We start from the raw sequence: 14,774 nt of genomic DNA on the forward strand, positions 1-14,774 counted from the left end.
TGCGCGCACACACGCACACGTACGAAAAAACTAATCTTTTGTTCTTTATCTACAATACATATAATAAAATGTTTCTTAAATTTTTTTCGGAGTATATAAGTCACAATTTGCAAATCTTTATTAAATGTACAAAAATCGAAGAGAATCTGTATTACTCGTATAAGAATATAGAGATGTATATTTTAGATATTTACATTTTATGAGACTATCAATAGATTTCATGACTGTACAAAACACACAAACGAAACTTCATTTCTTTTAAAATTTTAGTCAGAGGCTTAGGAAGTGTTAAAAAAAATAGATTTATCCTGTCAAACATAAATAAAAAAAATCTTTAGTTTAATAGAGTCATTGATTCGATTTCGCTGATTTCTTTCCTTTCTTAACTAGAGTCACCGGCGGTGGCAATGGAACTTTAAGCACGATGATCTTCTTATCTTCCTTAGTGGGTACTGCTCCGATAATTTTCGCGAGGTCCATAAACTTCTTCAGACTCGTTCGCGTTTCGAGCATAATTCGGAATAGCTCTAAGTCGAGGACGAAGTTCGATATCGTCAGTGCAAGAATCAAGCTGTGCACGAGGCCTTTGTCCTTCATGGTGTTCGGTCTCAACCTGTAAAAAAAAAAATTTCCTTAAAGTTTCGTCCGCGATTTATGCAACCGATGCTCACTCACCGTCCGTTCGCGCTGGACACGCTGTACGTGTCGATAATGTGCTGATTCACTTCTTCAGAAACCGGGCATATGACAACATCGCGTCTCTTCGCGTTCTTCATTGGCATGGCGAACCACGCGTTAATCATTTCAATGTAGAGCAAAAGGGCTATCTTGTTCACATTGTCTGGATCCGATTGTACAACTTTTAAAGTGCGTTTGAAGAATTTTCCCTTCCTACGCGACCAAAAAGATACGTATATAATAATATTGTACAAATGAAAAATACAGGATGTCAACACTGGTAAAGAATATTAAGTACCCTTCCACATCTCCATTGAGAACCTCCATTGCGTGCTCGTATAACGTTTCCAATTTACTCTTGGGAATAATATCATATACATTGTACACATCTTTGACATTACTCGCATTCCTGTTGCACGGAGGTAGTATTGCACTTGCTATACAGTCCTCGGCTTGTAATTCAGTTGATAAATCTAGCCTGTCAATTTCAACATCTGCCGGAAGACATAACTCGGTGAGTTTTTGCGTGTGATAAAAATGATCTGACATTACGACATATTTAATCGGATATTACTTGAAAATTCAATTATATGATAACCTGAAGAAAAGGACTTTCTTACTTGACACTGTTTTCTCAAGTTGTTCCTTAATAGAATCGACATTCACTTTCAGCTTCTCAAATTGCTCAGTTCTACGTTTAACTTTCTTAGATCCAAATTGCTTGTTCAGTATAATAGTATTTTCTTCCGCGTTATCCTTGCTGTCGCCCACGCCAGGTTTCTCGAGTACTGGAGTTACTTGCCACCGCTCGGCCTCAAACAATCGTACTTTGCCTGTCCTTTTATTGTGGAGCACCAACATTGTTCGCGTCGACTCCTTCTCACAATCTGGCCTGTAACCTTTATAAACAATGTGCCCATTTGACAAGGCCAATACAGTTTTGTCGTCCTTTTGATCGTGGAACAAGCCGCACGACATCTCCTTGACTTCTTCATCCTTAAGCTCGCCATTTTGGAAGTTCACTATATGACAAATTTATACATAAGAATTATTTATTATGTGTTTAAGTTAATATAAAAATGATTGTGTACAATAAACAATTGAGATAATAAAATGTGATAATAATTGAACGTACTTATAAAAGACACATAATATAATATACATAATTTTTTAATACATAAATATAAAACATTATATTTGAATATTGATAATATTAAAATATATGCGGTTAGAAAAGAATAAAAAGGTTATGAGAGGGCCGTTTATCTTACCAATAATTGGCTGAATTTTGTCCGATTGCACAATTACATCTTCGATAATCGCTTTAAGCCGCTTCATTTTTCATTTATTCATATGTTTCACCGGTATTCATTCAGTATATTCATTAACTTCATTAACTGTACTACTGATGCTGATATACGTTCTAGTTTTGATGTATTAATTAACCTATCTCTTAAAAATCTTGCTTTTCCCTTGACACGTACAGGAGGGACTCTACAGGTTAGGATCGCGACGAGACAAAATTAAGCGCTGTTTACATCGCGTGTTTTGTGCGCAATTTTTCAGTTGGTCGTGAGTTCGTGAAATGGTAAACTTCTTCAAAATCATAGCCACGAACACGATAATGAATTTGAGAAATTAAAAAAATGCAAAATTATTCAAAACTATGAGATTAAAATAGTTTGAAATTTAAAATAAAAATGTAAAATGTCATTTTAGGTAAAGAGGGAAATGCAAATGGGAAGGATGCAATCTGATTGGCTACGCCACGTTGTTGCTATTTTTTTTTCGAATAAACCGTAATTTACTTTAATAAAATAATTTATTATTTATTGTATGCTTACAGAAGAATTTAAAGATAAAAAGAGTAATTGCGGGACGGACCAGAGGGCAACTATAACATGAATTCCGATTAATTTAATCATCAGAGCTAATTAAGTAATTCAATAATTGTTATACATACCTATATATGTAATTCGTTATCCCTAATCTTTTTTGCATATGTTAAATAAAAAAAATAAAATATATGTCCTCTTCGCTCCGTGTTGAGATCTTTTATGGCTCAATATTTTTGTGTGAATTTATATGCTTTTTCCACTTAAACTGCATGCCGATTAATTATATTTGTCGGTCTTGAAGCACAGTTTTTCGTTGAAATAGTAAATTCAACATATTTAAATCGATAACTGATCTAATTTTCTGATAAGCATCCTTTAAATCTCAGCTAGGATTCGAATCTGGACTTCCCTCTAATCCTTCGTATGCGAAGATCCAACTCGACCGAAGACGACACATAAGTCTCTTTACTTATGAGTATCACTTATTATTCAAGGTTTCACTTATTATTGTTTATTTACGTTGCCTGAAATAAAGACGTTCTCCTTAATATTTTGGTTATTGCGATAATTATATCATATTACATGTTTCAGTGGTCGAATTGGTATAAGGACGCTCGTCACGGATTGGAGGGAGATCGTGGTTCTCGAACCCTGGTTGGGGTAATATTTTTAGCAATAAATTATTTACAGTGATTTAAAGAATGCTTATTCACATCAAAATAGATCGATTATCGATAAATACATTAAATTTATTGTTTCAATAGGCGTTTCAGTTTGAGTGAAAAAAGTATATAAAATTTACACAAACATAATTTTAAGCTACAAAGATTCAGCTCGATCAAACATGACATACTTATCACTTATCATTATTTATTTATGAGAATTACTTCTCGGTCAAAAAATTAATAATTTTATTATATTAAAATAATATAGATTTATTTCTGCAGTGTACGGTTGCGTATTATTAATAGATGTAAATAAACATACGATACCACATATTTTTCAATTACGACCTTATATATTTTAAATATATGTGGTATCGTAGGTTTATTCACATCTATTAATAATACGCAACCTACACTGATCGCATCACATCACATCACCAGCCTTTGCCTCCGTCCACTGCTGGACATAGGCCTCTCTTTTAACAACTGCGTTGTTTTTATTTTAGAGGTTTTTAGCTATTTTCCTATCACGCTGGCCAATGCAGGTTGATAGGAGTAAGATTGAGGTGGGGTGGTATCTCATAGCGATCGTCGGCCATGAGTGGACCCCCACTGCTTAACGTCTCTTCCAAAAGACGGAGCCCAGTTTTCCATCTAGGGTTACCTCTCTGTCCGCTAGATGAAGGGAACACGGCTCTGTTTTTACTGGAATAATTTCCAACGGCCTAGCGGGATTCGAACCCGGTTCTCCGGATTACGAATCTGGCGCTCTACCCACTAGACCGGCCGCTCCGCTCGGTCGTCCTAAGTTTATTTATCAGTTATGAGTTAATTTGATCGAAGTCGGTTATTTCTGAACTTTAAGAGTATCTTTATTTTGCCTCTCTTGAAATTTTGTTTGAAAATAGAAATATTATTTTTTCATATTGGAATTTTTTTCATTTTTTTTTATTGGAATAGAACGCTAGTGAAAAGTAATTTTTTTCCCATGTATCCCATTACAACAATCGATGACAATTTTCAAGTTTATAATGTTAACCATTCGGGTTTAGAAATTAATAATACAGAAAAAAAGCACAAGTAAAAAAAAAATATTTTATTATGTACAACACGCTAATCGTAACATACTGATTTTCAGTATGGTCTTAAATATTGTCCAATATAGTTATAACATTATTATCTTCCTAATATCTCCCTCATTATCCCATAGCTATTATGTCATGAATAATACACGCAAGCATATATTTCTATTATCATACAGTCCTAAACATTACATACTTCACATAAACATAAAAGATACATATAAGAAAATATTAAAATCTTTGAAAGATAATTTTTTTTATAAAATTTTAATAGGACTTGGAAAATAAGTAATAACGCTTGCTTTCTCTAAACAGTCTAAACTAGTTTTAAAATTTAAACTGTTATACTTCAAAATTATCTTCTCTATTGTGAATAACAAAATATCATGTGTGCAAAAAAAATCCAAATAAATGAATATAAAGGTGAGATGTGAAGTTAAATATCACTATCATAAATAGTTTCGAACATAAGTTAAGAAATATGAAAAACTGCTAGTTGATTTGCAGCTTTGAACTTTTTCAGGCCTTCTAGAATTCCAATCTATTTTCTTACTCAATTACCAAGTCATGTTCTTCAATTTCTTGGAATGTAGTATTAACCGTTTTTATCCAATCGTTTATTCTTTTCTCATGCTCTTTTTCTGATTTTGTAAGTTTCTTTTTCTTTGTATGTGTTTTGACATTTTCCTTCTCCTCTTCATCCTCGCTAGCTTCTGAAAGGTCAAACTTCACGGCACGTTTTCTCCTATATGAATGCTGGGGTGGCTGTAACATTTTAAATAAACATAATTAATAAGTAATACGATATACATATTATATATAAACAAACATGCAAAAATATATAACGTTAATAAATACCTTTGAAAAATGTGTGGGTTCTAAATCCATAAACAAGGGAGCGTTATTTCCAATATTTGATAGTCTCTCAGTTTCGGACAAGATATCAAATGTGTCAGAAAAATTGAGAAAATCCACCATTTGTTTATTCTTTTGCTCCCCGAGAGGTTTATCAATTTCGGTATGCGCTTGGTCTACCGCTTGTTTATTATCTCCGTTAACATTCGGTCTCTGTAATAAATTCTTTATTTCTCCCAGGGATACTCTGACGGGTGCTGGTCGTACAGACTTACTTACAGCTGCCGCTCGAACTTTCTCCGGAGCCTGATTCTCCGAAATTGGTAATTTCCTTTGAATTACACGCTTTTTGCGAAGACCGATCGTTTTCTTTTTTCTTTCCAAGTCTTTTTGGCTTTTATTTTCCTTACTCACGTCCATATTTTCTTTATCCATTTCCGTGCTCCTTTTCTTTTCCTTATTTTCTTTATGCGTTTCGGAATTCTTATATGGCGTACTCTGAATAAAGTGTTTAGTTTGAGAAAACGTCAATGTTGGTGGTCGCCAGGGACTTCCAAGATCGAAATTACTTGCCGTCTTCACAATAGGAGACAAAGTTTTCGTCAATAAGGAATATCTTAATGTGCCGTTGTGTTCCTTCAACGTTTTATTATCAAATATATTCTTCGGCCGAAAGGGCCGTGAGTCTTCGGTATTGTTAGGTGGGGTTTTAGTTACTACAATATTATTCGCATTTTCAATAGATATAATTCTCGGCTTGCTCGTGCTTTCCTTTCTAATTTGTCCTGCAAACGTTCTGTCGGGTAAAGTTGTTTCTCCTACGGCTCGAACATTTGTATCAGTTTTTAATGTTTCCATTTCCATAATATTTTCTGTCGATTTTTCCATCGTCTGAATATCCGCGTCTATTCTCGGTGGTTCGATCTCTTCCCCAGCATCTTTATTTACTGATTCCTCTAGCATCTGAATATTTGTCTTTATTTCCAATGTTTCAATTTTCTTCGCAATATCTTTTGTCGAGTCTACAGCTATCGAAAATTTTGAAGGAGGATTGCTCTGTGCGATCTCCATAGAGAGATTCGCATCAGATTCAGGAGGTTTGATTACCTCACGGTCAATTATTTTTGATCGTGTAGTAACTTTCTTACGTGTCGTTTTCTTGATTATTTTGCCTTTCCCTTTGTTAATATTCTTTCTTCCCTGCTTCTTCTTCTTGGTAGCTTTCTCTCTCGAGTCATTAATGTCGAACTTAAAGTCGTACACGTCATTCTTATCTTCCGAGGATTTCTCAGAAGGTTCTACAGGTTTTTTGTACACAGGTACTTTTTTACCACCTTCCAAATTCAGCTTCTCCACCACTACCACGCTGTCCTGTTGCTTCGGCGAGATATATCGCTGCAACAATCTCGAGTCCTCGCAGTAGTTTTTTCTATTTCGACGAGGACGTAAACGTGAAATCGCGGATGTCTGACTGTTTCTTAGAGATGCATTTTCCTTCGACACACGCAGGCTCCTGCCTCTTAGACTAACGTTAACCTTCTTCGAGCTTCTGTTGGTAGCAACAACTTTTCTGGGTTTGAGCTTCCTTTCGGGCACGGCCCTCACCGTTGGTTCACGAGATCTCAGACGAGAAATACGCGTGGATGCTCCAGTTGTAGCCATTATGCTCTGATGTCTTCTAAATCTGGAAATATATTTAATATATGTATACAAATTTGTTTTTAGATATCAATAAGAAGATATCGATATAATACAGAGATATAGCAGAGATCCAACAGTTTGATTGACCTTCGATGCGAAAAACATATCGTGACGTATGCCAACTTACCTGGATCACGACGGGCGGGAAACGTTACCCGAGCGTGGAAGTTGCACGGTCAACGAGCACTCGATCGCGGAAATCTAATGGACGTGTGACGTGTCAGCTAGCAGACTGAACGTATTTAACGAACGGTGACGTGATATCGCGCAAATCTGCATCGCACAATTCGCTCTCCGAGGACTCCGAGCACAAAAATCGCAAACCTTTCGACCTCACCGCAACGCAATTCTCGTGCAAAATGTCGGCGACACGAGTGCCAACTCTCGTCGCGTTTCCACCATTGGCAGGCGTACCAATACGTTCACGGTTTCCCTTCGATGAGAGGTTAGGTTAGGATTAGGTTCTGGAGGTTATAATTTGTTATTATCGTTCCGGCTGTTTACCGCTTCGCGTGTTTATAGATATATTTACAAAGTTTCATAATCGCTTTGCGCAGAACTGACAAATATTGCGAGATGCGAGCAAGCTGGGACAAGTATAATTCGACGTCGAGCTAGCGAATTTTGCGTAATTAATTCCATCTTTGTAATTAACCTAAAATAATTGAGAAATGGCCGATGAAAAGTCTGTGGTGCAAGAATTCAAGTTGGATCCGGATTGCGAATTGAGGTTCGAGGTGGAGAGCAAGAATGAAAAAGTTACATTGGAGGTAATGGGACACGACTCCTCTTGGAGAATTTATTTCGTTTATTGCTAACTTATTTATTTATTACCAGGTAATACGAAATTTTGTTATTGCAGTTAAAGAATGGCCTGGCGGAAGTTTTTGGCACGGAATTGGTGAAAGGGAAAAAGTATGAGTTTACCGCCGGTGCAAAAGTCGCGGTTTACACTTGGCAAGGCTGTACCATTGAACTAGTCGGGAAGACAGACGTCAGCTATGTAGCTAAGGAGACGCCTATGGGGCTATACCTGAATTGCCACGCGGCGATGGAACGGATGAGAGAGACCGCGGAGAAGGATGACACTCGAGGTCCGATAACGATGGTCGTGGGTCCTTGCGACGTGGGAAAGTCAACGCTTTGTAGAATATTGTTGAACTATGCCGTTAGAATGGGCAGAAGACCGATTTTCGTCGATCTCGACGTCGGTCAGGGACATATAGCTATTCCTGGCACCGTGGGTGCCTTGCTGGTGGAACGACCTTCCAGCATAGTGGAGGGTTTCAGCCAGCAAGCTCCATTGGTCTTCCATTTCGGACACAAAACGCCATCAACTAATGTAACGTTGTACAACTTGCTTGTAACGCGTTTAGCGGAGGTTTGCTCGGACAGGCTGCAAGCCAACAAGAAGGCCAAGGCGTCCGGAGTCGTCATAAATACGTGCGGCTGGGTCAAGGGAGACGGCTACAAGTTACTCACGCACGCCGCGCAGGCGTTCGAGGTAGACGCAATTCTGGTATTGGATCAAGAGAGACTCTACAACGAATTGGTGAGAGATATGCCGGACTTCGTGAAGGTGGTCTTTTTGCCGAAGAGCGGCGGTGTTGTCGAGAGGAGTCAGACACAGAGAATCGAGGCGAGAGATCAGGGCGTTAGGGAATACTTCTACGGTTCTCGGAATCCACTGTATCCGCATAGTTTCGAGGTGAAGTGGAGCGAGGCGAGATTATACAAGATCGGGGCGCCCGTTTTACCAGCGTCTTGTATGCCGTTGGGCATGAAGGCGGAGGACAACCTGACGAAATTGGTGGCCGTTACGCCGGGACCCAGTTTGTTGCATCACTTGCTCTCCGTATCCTTCGCCGATTCTCCCGAGGATGACGTCGTGCAGACTAACGTAGCCGGATTCGTCTGTGTGTTAGTATATGATTTTCGACACACCTAATATTTATCGTTAATAACAATATGAGCATTATTTTTTGTGTCATGACAATATGTTTTATATTTACAGGACCAATGTGGATGTCGAGAGGCAGACGTTTACGGTACTTAGCCCGCAACCTAGACCACTACCGAATACAGTGCTATTATTGTCGGATATACAATTTATGGATAGTCATTAAAGATATAGATATTTTTCTATTATTAAATATTATAAATGTGATAGAGGTAAACAGCGAAATAAAATCTTTTCTAATAAAATTATAAATTTTTGCCTGGCGCTCACGTGCCGTTACGAGTTTAAGCTGCAAGAATGAATCATGTAACATCTTAAAAATATTTTATAAGCATTTGTATTACTTTAATATTTATATTTGTGTTATATTCAAGCGATAAAATTAAGAAATATAGAATCCAGAGAATTTCAAACGGAATTTCCACGTTTGTATCACGCAATGTTTTTCCCTCTTAATTCTTCGTATCTATTTCGTACAAGTTAAACTGTGTTAAATATATACACGTACGCGAACTTTTATTGACACAAGCTTATTGATCTTCCAAAAATTTTCGAATAATTTTATATGGTTTATCAGCCGTTCATTCTTCATTTTTAATTGTTTTATTCAAACCGCGCTGCAAGGTCTGTCCATTCTTTGTAGTTGCCCTATGTTGTACTTTTTGCTAAAATGAAATGTTTTGAAAATTTGAACGTTTGGAGAAAAGAGGGATGAAAAAGTATAAAAAATACAAAAAAAGGTGCCAAGTCGACTGGCTGTCGCTCTTTAGCTTTAGCTAAAACGGAATTTGCGCACACGTTTATTTTGCGAATAAATTCGAGAATCGGGGCCCCCAGATATTTCTACGTTCCATTGGCTGCGCCAATCAACAGCTGAATATTGCTTTTTAGAAATTTTCAAAATGAGCGAATCTACCGCGTCCTCTAGGGGACGAAATACGAAATCCAAAATTCGGGGAAAACGCGAGAAACGCACAATCGCGCTTGATCCTGCTTGATCGTGCTTGATCGCGCAACGTTATATTTCTCTCTCGGAAGGAACGGTGTTCGGGTGTTGAGTGATATTATCCGCGCATATTTACGAATTGCGAAGGTGAGATGGGGACATAGAGCAAGCGCGATTAGGACGATGTGACGATGATCGGTGTCCGCGAGCGACTTTTCCGCGTCCCCTTTCTAATGTCGATGCGCACCTCGCCGAGTTCGGTCCGATCGCGTGCGTTTCCACGTGTTGTGCGATAACGAGGTGACCGCGCAGCCGCTCGTGCTACAGCGGAGGATAATCGGGGTTACGGGTTATGATGGTGTTTCATTGACCCTCGAGGAAGCCGCCTTTCGTGTTCACGTCGGAACAATCGAACCTGTCGGTGAGTGACGCAGCTGGGTAACCTTCAAAACACGTGACACCTCGCGTTTTTGCGATATACTTTTCTTGATCTAGTGGAACGTTGTTTGCGAACTGCGGGCTCGAATTTTACGGGTGATTGCGCTAGATTCACGTCGTCTCTCGTTAATACACGCGAGACGAAGAGGCATTATTACAGCTGTTAATATACCCAGTCCGCATTGTGGCAGTCAGAACATTTTGGTTGAAAAGCAGATCCTATAGTAATTTTTATTGATCAGTGATTTATCAATTTTTTAATTACGAATTCATTATTTTAAAGTTATACGTATATAATGATTAGAAATGCCTCTAGATTCTGATTCTAAGGGGTGGTGAAGGATGTGGAGTGGTGAGTTTGTACAAGAATGAAGAGACATGTAATCCACAAAACGTGTTTTATTGGTGATGGCAATGTCAAAAGTACACATATCCTTATATATTATATATACATATATACAATCCTTCGTCATCCCTTCATCTCCTTAGAATATGAAGGAGAAATTTCTGATCTTCTCCCCTGGGAAAAGGTTGTTTATCTTGTTACCCTTCACTGAGTTTGTCTACATAGTTTTTCAGCACTCTGTACACATACCGATATATATTTTTTGTTTATAACTCGCTAATTGTGCTGATAAGCTGGATTGCTTTATGATTTATTGGTATTTTCAGGTATTTCCACTGTAATATATATTTACATAATATGCGTCGAGCACGTATTAAGGCTTTGGCTGCTGTGCCACTTCGGAAGAAGCCTCTGCAGGATTCAGTAGATTCTATTGATGCTAACGATGCGGCTGATAAGGAAAAGAAAGAAGAAAACATATCTGATATCAAAATAGAACGAGATGCTACTAAGGACATTGCAAAGGTAAAAGAACAGAAAGAAGAAGACATAGCTACAACTGATATATTTGAACAAAAAGAACAAAAAGAAGAAGCTGTATTCAGCACTGATATACCGAAACAAAAGAAACAGAAAGAGGAAGATGTACTTAATACTGATGTACCGGAGCAAGAACCTGTCAAAGATGTTGTGAAAGTCCAAGAGGAACCTATTAAGCAAGAACAAAACAAAGTCAGTTTAAGAGAATCAGTTACAGTCGAAATATCAGATCCTGAAGAATTGAGTTCTCCACGAAAACCAGACTCTCAGGAGTTACGTGCTCAAGCAAAGCTAAATTCTCAAGAATCTCCGCGTACTGGAGTCAAGCCAGACAAAGTTACAGATCAATCGGTTCAGAAAAGTACTCTGCTACCAGATGTGCCTGTAGTATCAGATATAGGTAAGGGTCATGTGAGAAGATTAAGTTTAAAAGAACACACAAAGAAAAATATTTTATATTTTGATTTCTGTGTCAATATATTTATATATAATATATTATAATATTAATATATTATAATATTACCTTTTAAGAGTATGTGTATTTTAATATACATATTTTTCAGTCTCTCCTACAAAGATACAGACTCGCCCATGTTTCATGAGACCTACTCCAAGGTTGGACAGTGGCGGTAGAATAAGAAAGAACAGTATACAGGGAAGTGGTGCGAGCGCGAGTGAATCAGAGGACGAACACAGCAAGAGAGTGCAATCCGTCGTGCCGAGTCGCGTACGAAATGATTCCATCTGTTCCGTACAAAGCAATAAGGAAGGTACTACCAATGACAATCAAAACAGTCCTCCGAAATTTAAAACGACGCAGAAAAAACGTATGCTGGTTTCGGAATCTGCGAGAAAGCTGGCCGAAGCCAGAAGGGAGTTTTTGCTGAAGCATGAAAATAGAGCACCTGATAGAAGCCAATTGAAAATGTACGATTTGATATACTACAATCCCGTGTCAAATCCTATGAAGAGAATGCCAGTTGGACGAAGACAAGTGACTACGCCACAGTGAGTATATTGAATTGTAATAGGTAATGAAATTGAAATATCAAAATTTTGTTGTATTGTAAAAATCTGATTGTTCTCCAGACCGGTGGAAATTCCCATGGCGGTGGAAGAGGAAGAAGAGGATGATCCATCCAGACCAAAGGCAATGCCCACGCCGCAGGTGAAAGTGGGTCCCGATGGTGAATTGATAATAGACGAACAAAGTCTCGTGATAGAACAAACAGATGCGAAAAGAGATGAAGAAATATTAGCGAGCGAGGCTACTATCGAGGACGAAAATTCCCATGGCGGTGGTTTCTATAAAAAGCATAAGAGGAGCAAGGAGTGGCCGAAATGGGAAACATTTAAATTTTACAGAGTTTTAAATGTAGTAGGTACGGATTTTCTGTTGATGCAAGCACACTTCCCGAATAGAAGTAGACAAGAAATTAAGCAGAAGTATAAGAAGGAGGAGAGAGTTAATCGACAATTAATCGAAAAAGCTTTGAAATATCATCAAGAATTTGATACCGATATGCTGGGAGAGCAACTAGGTAAGTTTCATTTATTTATTTTTTAATTCTACTTTCATACGTAGTAGTTGTAAAATATATAAAACAATGAGTATAAAAAATTTTGACAAATTGTTTAAGAGATTATTCTCAAGTAAGAAATATATGAATATAGATCGTATAAAGTATGAATATAGATCCTCAATACTAACGTAGTTATAACAATTTATAGTTTTTTGCTACATCAGTAAAATTCTAAGCATCTTTTATTTTAATTGTAAACGTTTTGATTTTTTTAATTAAAGGTCTCTATGGCAAGTTTCTGATTTTACCACAACAGCAATTAAATTTTAATTGTAACTATATAAATATTGAAAAACTTTTGTAGGGCAATCCTAATACATCTTCTATATGTATATTTTTTGAGTTTTGATTTATTAGCGTTCTAAACAAGTAAATTATGTTTTGTCATTAGAAATGCTGCAAAAACTAGAAAATTTTCAAGACACGCCTAAAAGAGCACCGGAGAAAATTAAGAACGGACAATGCTTGAGTAGAACTGACAGAAAACGCAAGCATCGTAAGTACACTGTAATTTTATCTTATGATAATAATGTGATCAATATTAATACAATAGTAATAGAGTATTTCTTAACGAATGGATATATTAAGGAATTATATTTTGTACGAATTATTACACTTATGGGAAATTAATCTACTAAATGATTACAGGATTAGTAGCGAAAAGTATCGGAGAATGTGAGAAACTCTCCAACGATCAAGGAACTGAAGATACAACCATAGAATCGACAAACAATGAAATCGATATAGAAATAAATAGCGACATAAATAATGCTCAGCAACATTTGGAAAAAAGATGCAAAGCGCGGAAATCGAAGAAGCGTTTGGATGATGAATCTGAGAAATTCGATGATTACAGCTCCGACACAGGTGCTGATTCGGACAGCTCTGAGGAAGTTTATCAACCCAGACCGACTAGATCTGGCAGACTGACGAAGAAAATAAGGAAATTACAAGCGCCTGATATTGGTACATCTAACAGTAATACCGGGAATGAAACGTCAATAGATGATAAGCCTATGATACCGTCACACGTAGCTGTCGAAGTTACAGAATATGTAAATACATCAGTTACAAATAGTGGAAACACGGAAACGTCTTGTTCCGACAATATTATGACGATAATACCGAACATTAATCAAATGGAGCCAGGAGCCTTGGTAATCGTCTCGAAAGAATCTACAGAGAATCCTGGAAATACTATTTTACAAGTTTATATGGTTGCTTCGAACATCGACTCCACCACAACAGTTACACCTAGCGCGGCATCCGGGAATGAGTCATCGGAACCTTTATCCAATCAATCGGAAAATGCCGAATCGAATACGATTAACATTGTGGATGACGCTGAAAAGTGATCTTTTGCAATTAATTATAATCTAACTTAACCCTCCATCTGTAAACGTTTTTTTGCACCCTCGGAGCGTAAACATGGGTCTGTCATGTTTGACGTTATTTTTCCTTACCTTAAAGTATTTTAAAAAATCTAAAAAAATTTACAAAATATCTGTCTACATTGGCTGCGTTCAGCGAAAAAAGCAGCTTGCAGTGAACGCTCAATGATTTTTTATTACGATTGGTTTCTACAATTAGATCTGGGGAAGAACCAAAAGGCAAGGCCAATCATGTCAAAAAATCACTGAGCGCTCACTGATTGTGAGCTGCTTTTCCGCTGAACGCAGCCATTGTAGTTGATGATTTTATAGTCATTTTGATAAACATCGTTTATTTAATATTTTCTGGCAGGCTTGCAAATTTTACAGTTATGAGCAGATATAATTTTGGTTCGGGCGCCGCGTTTACAGACGGAGAGTTAAAAAGCACAAAACTACTAACAGGATATATCCTTAATTGGGGTATTAAACGTTGTAAATTTATAATATAAGATAAACATTTCATTTTTTTTAAACCTATATATATATAGATATTGTATATGTAAAATATATGTTTTTTATACTGATTGCAAATGGAATTATAATGTATGAAACGTTTCTTACCTGTGTGTGTAGGTAGATTTATTTTCCGACGAAACGGAAAAACGTGATAAGAATTGAGCAATGTATGTATGTGCAAAACGAGGGTCGTGTAATTTACTTTTTAAAAAACCTTTTTTATTAGAAGTTTTATATTCGTATGTCTACTTTG

General features: G+C 37.1%; 4 protein-coding genes and 1 long non-coding RNA gene across 7 annotated transcripts; 3 read left to right on the forward strand and 2 right to left on the reverse strand.

Annotated features, from left to right (window-relative positions):
• Positions 1-96: 96 nt before the first annotated feature.
• On the reverse strand, positions 97-2,197 carry LOC139770096 (DNA-directed RNA polymerase I subunit RPA49). Its single transcript, XM_071701802.1, has 5 exons — positions 1,950-2,197; positions 1,299-1,700; positions 977-1,172; positions 676-891; positions 97-613 (listed from the first exon to the last, which is right to left on the reverse strand). Exons 1-5 carry the CDS (start codon positions 2,014-2,016, stop codon positions 349-351), a joined length of 1,146 nt encoding a protein of 381 aa, XP_071557903.1. The 5' UTR covers positions 2,017-2,197; the 3' UTR covers positions 97-348.
• An 82-nt stretch (positions 2,198-2,279) lies between these two features.
• Positions 2,280-3,177, forward strand: LOC139770100 (uncharacterized). Its single transcript, XR_011717673.1, has 3 exons — positions 2,280-2,616; positions 2,903-3,010; positions 3,108-3,177. It is a non-coding gene; the product is annotated as an uncharacterized lncRNA (long non-coding RNA).
• A 1,085-nt stretch (positions 3,178-4,262) lies between these two features.
• On the reverse strand, positions 4,263-7,186 carry LOC139770092 (uncharacterized). The gene is made up of 3 exons (XM_071701795.1): positions 6,947-7,186; positions 5,122-6,802; positions 4,263-5,028 (listed from the first exon to the last, which is right to left on the reverse strand). The coding sequence occupies exons 2-3, from the start codon at positions 6,778-6,780 to the stop codon at positions 4,813-4,815; spliced, it is 1,875 nt and encodes a 624-aa protein (XP_071557896.1). The 5' UTR covers positions 6,781-6,802; positions 6,947-7,186; the 3' UTR covers positions 4,263-4,812.
• A 60-nt stretch (positions 7,187-7,246) lies between these two features.
• Positions 7,247-9,197, forward strand: Cbc (crowded by cid). Its single transcript, XM_071701796.1, has 3 exons — positions 7,247-7,589; positions 7,682-8,739; positions 8,834-9,197. Exons 1-3 carry the CDS (start codon positions 7,491-7,493, stop codon positions 8,943-8,945), a joined length of 1,269 nt encoding a protein of 422 aa, XP_071557897.1. The 5' UTR covers positions 7,247-7,490; the 3' UTR covers positions 8,946-9,197.
• Positions 9,198-9,717: 520 nt separating this feature from the next.
• Positions 9,718-14,589, forward strand: Bdp1 (transcription factor TFIIIB component B'' homolog Bdp1). Of its 3 annotated transcripts, none has more exons than XM_071701807.1 (6): positions 9,718-10,146; positions 10,836-11,449; positions 11,613-12,057; positions 12,139-12,590; positions 13,024-13,128; positions 13,281-14,589. In XM_071701807.1, the coding sequence occupies exons 2-6, from the start codon at positions 10,867-10,869 to the stop codon at positions 13,985-13,987; spliced, it is 2,292 nt and encodes a 763-aa protein (XP_071557908.1). In that variant the 5' UTR covers positions 9,718-10,146; positions 10,836-10,866; the 3' UTR covers positions 13,988-14,589. The 3 variants fall into 3 exon arrangements, with proteins under 3 accessions (XP_071557908.1, XP_071557909.1, XP_071557910.1); XM_071701808.1 differs by lacking the exon at positions 9,718-10,146 and adding an exon at positions 10,177-10,387; XM_071701809.1 differs by lacking the exon at positions 9,718-10,146 and adding an exon at positions 10,401-10,515.
• Positions 14,590-14,774: the final 185 nt, after the last annotated feature.

The sequence above is a fragment of the Temnothorax nylanderi genome, unplaced genomic scaffold (genome assembly GCF_030848795.1).
Source record: "Temnothorax nylanderi isolate EJ_2023f unplaced genomic scaffold, tnyl_v1.0 TNYL_tig0027_pilon, whole genome shotgun sequence".
Lineage (NCBI taxonomy): Eukaryota > Metazoa > Arthropoda > Insecta > Hymenoptera > Formicidae > Temnothorax > Temnothorax nylanderi.

What these genes read in the sequence shown, in the direction of transcription:
- Cbc (XM_071701796.1), top strand. Translation starts at nt 7,491, where the DNA reads ATGGCCGATGAAAAGTCTGTGGTGCAAGAATTCAAGTTGGATCCGGAT. An exon ending in ATGAAAAAGTTACATTGGAG is followed by an intron (nt 7,590 to 7,681) that starts GTAATGGGACAC and finishes TTGTTATTGCAG; the next exon opens with TTAAAGAATGGCCTGGCGGA. An exon ending in GTAGCCGGATTCGTCTGTGT is followed by an intron (nt 8,740 to 8,833) that starts GTTAGTATATGA and finishes TTATATTTACAG; the next exon opens with GACCAATGTGGATGTCGAGA.
- LOC139770092 (XM_071701795.1), bottom strand. Translation starts at nt 6,780, where the DNA reads ATGGCTACAACTGGAGCATCCACGCGTATTTCTCGTCTGAGATCTCGT. An exon ending in AACCCACACATTTTTCAAAG is followed by an intron (nt 5,029 to 5,121) that starts GTATTTATTAAC and finishes AAAATGTTACAG; the next exon opens with CCACCCCAGCATTCATATAG.
- LOC139770096 (XM_071701802.1), bottom strand. Translation starts at nt 2,016, where the DNA reads ATGAAGCGGCTTAAAGCGATTATCGAAGATGTAATTGTGCAATCGGAC. An exon ending in CAAAATTCAGCCAATTATTG is followed by an intron (nt 1,701 to 1,949) that starts GTAAGATAAACG and finishes TTTGTCATATAG; the next exon opens with TGAACTTCCAAAATGGCGAG. An exon ending in ACTTGAGAAAACAGTGTCAA is followed by an intron (nt 1,173 to 1,298) that starts GTAAGAAAGTCC and finishes GTCTTCCGGCAG; the next exon opens with ATGTTGAAATTGACAGGCTA.
- Bdp1 (XM_071701807.1), top strand. Translation starts at nt 10,867, where the DNA reads ATGCGTCGAGCACGTATTAAGGCTTTGGCTGCTGTGCCACTTCGGAAG. An exon ending in GCCTGTAGTATCAGATATAG is followed by an intron (nt 11,450 to 11,612) that starts GTAAGGGTCATG and finishes CATATTTTTCAG; the next exon opens with TCTCTCCTACAAAGATACAG. An exon ending in TATGCTGGGAGAGCAACTAG is followed by an intron (nt 12,591 to 13,023) that starts GTAAGTTTCATT and finishes TTTTGTCATTAG; the next exon opens with AAATGCTGCAAAAACTAGAA.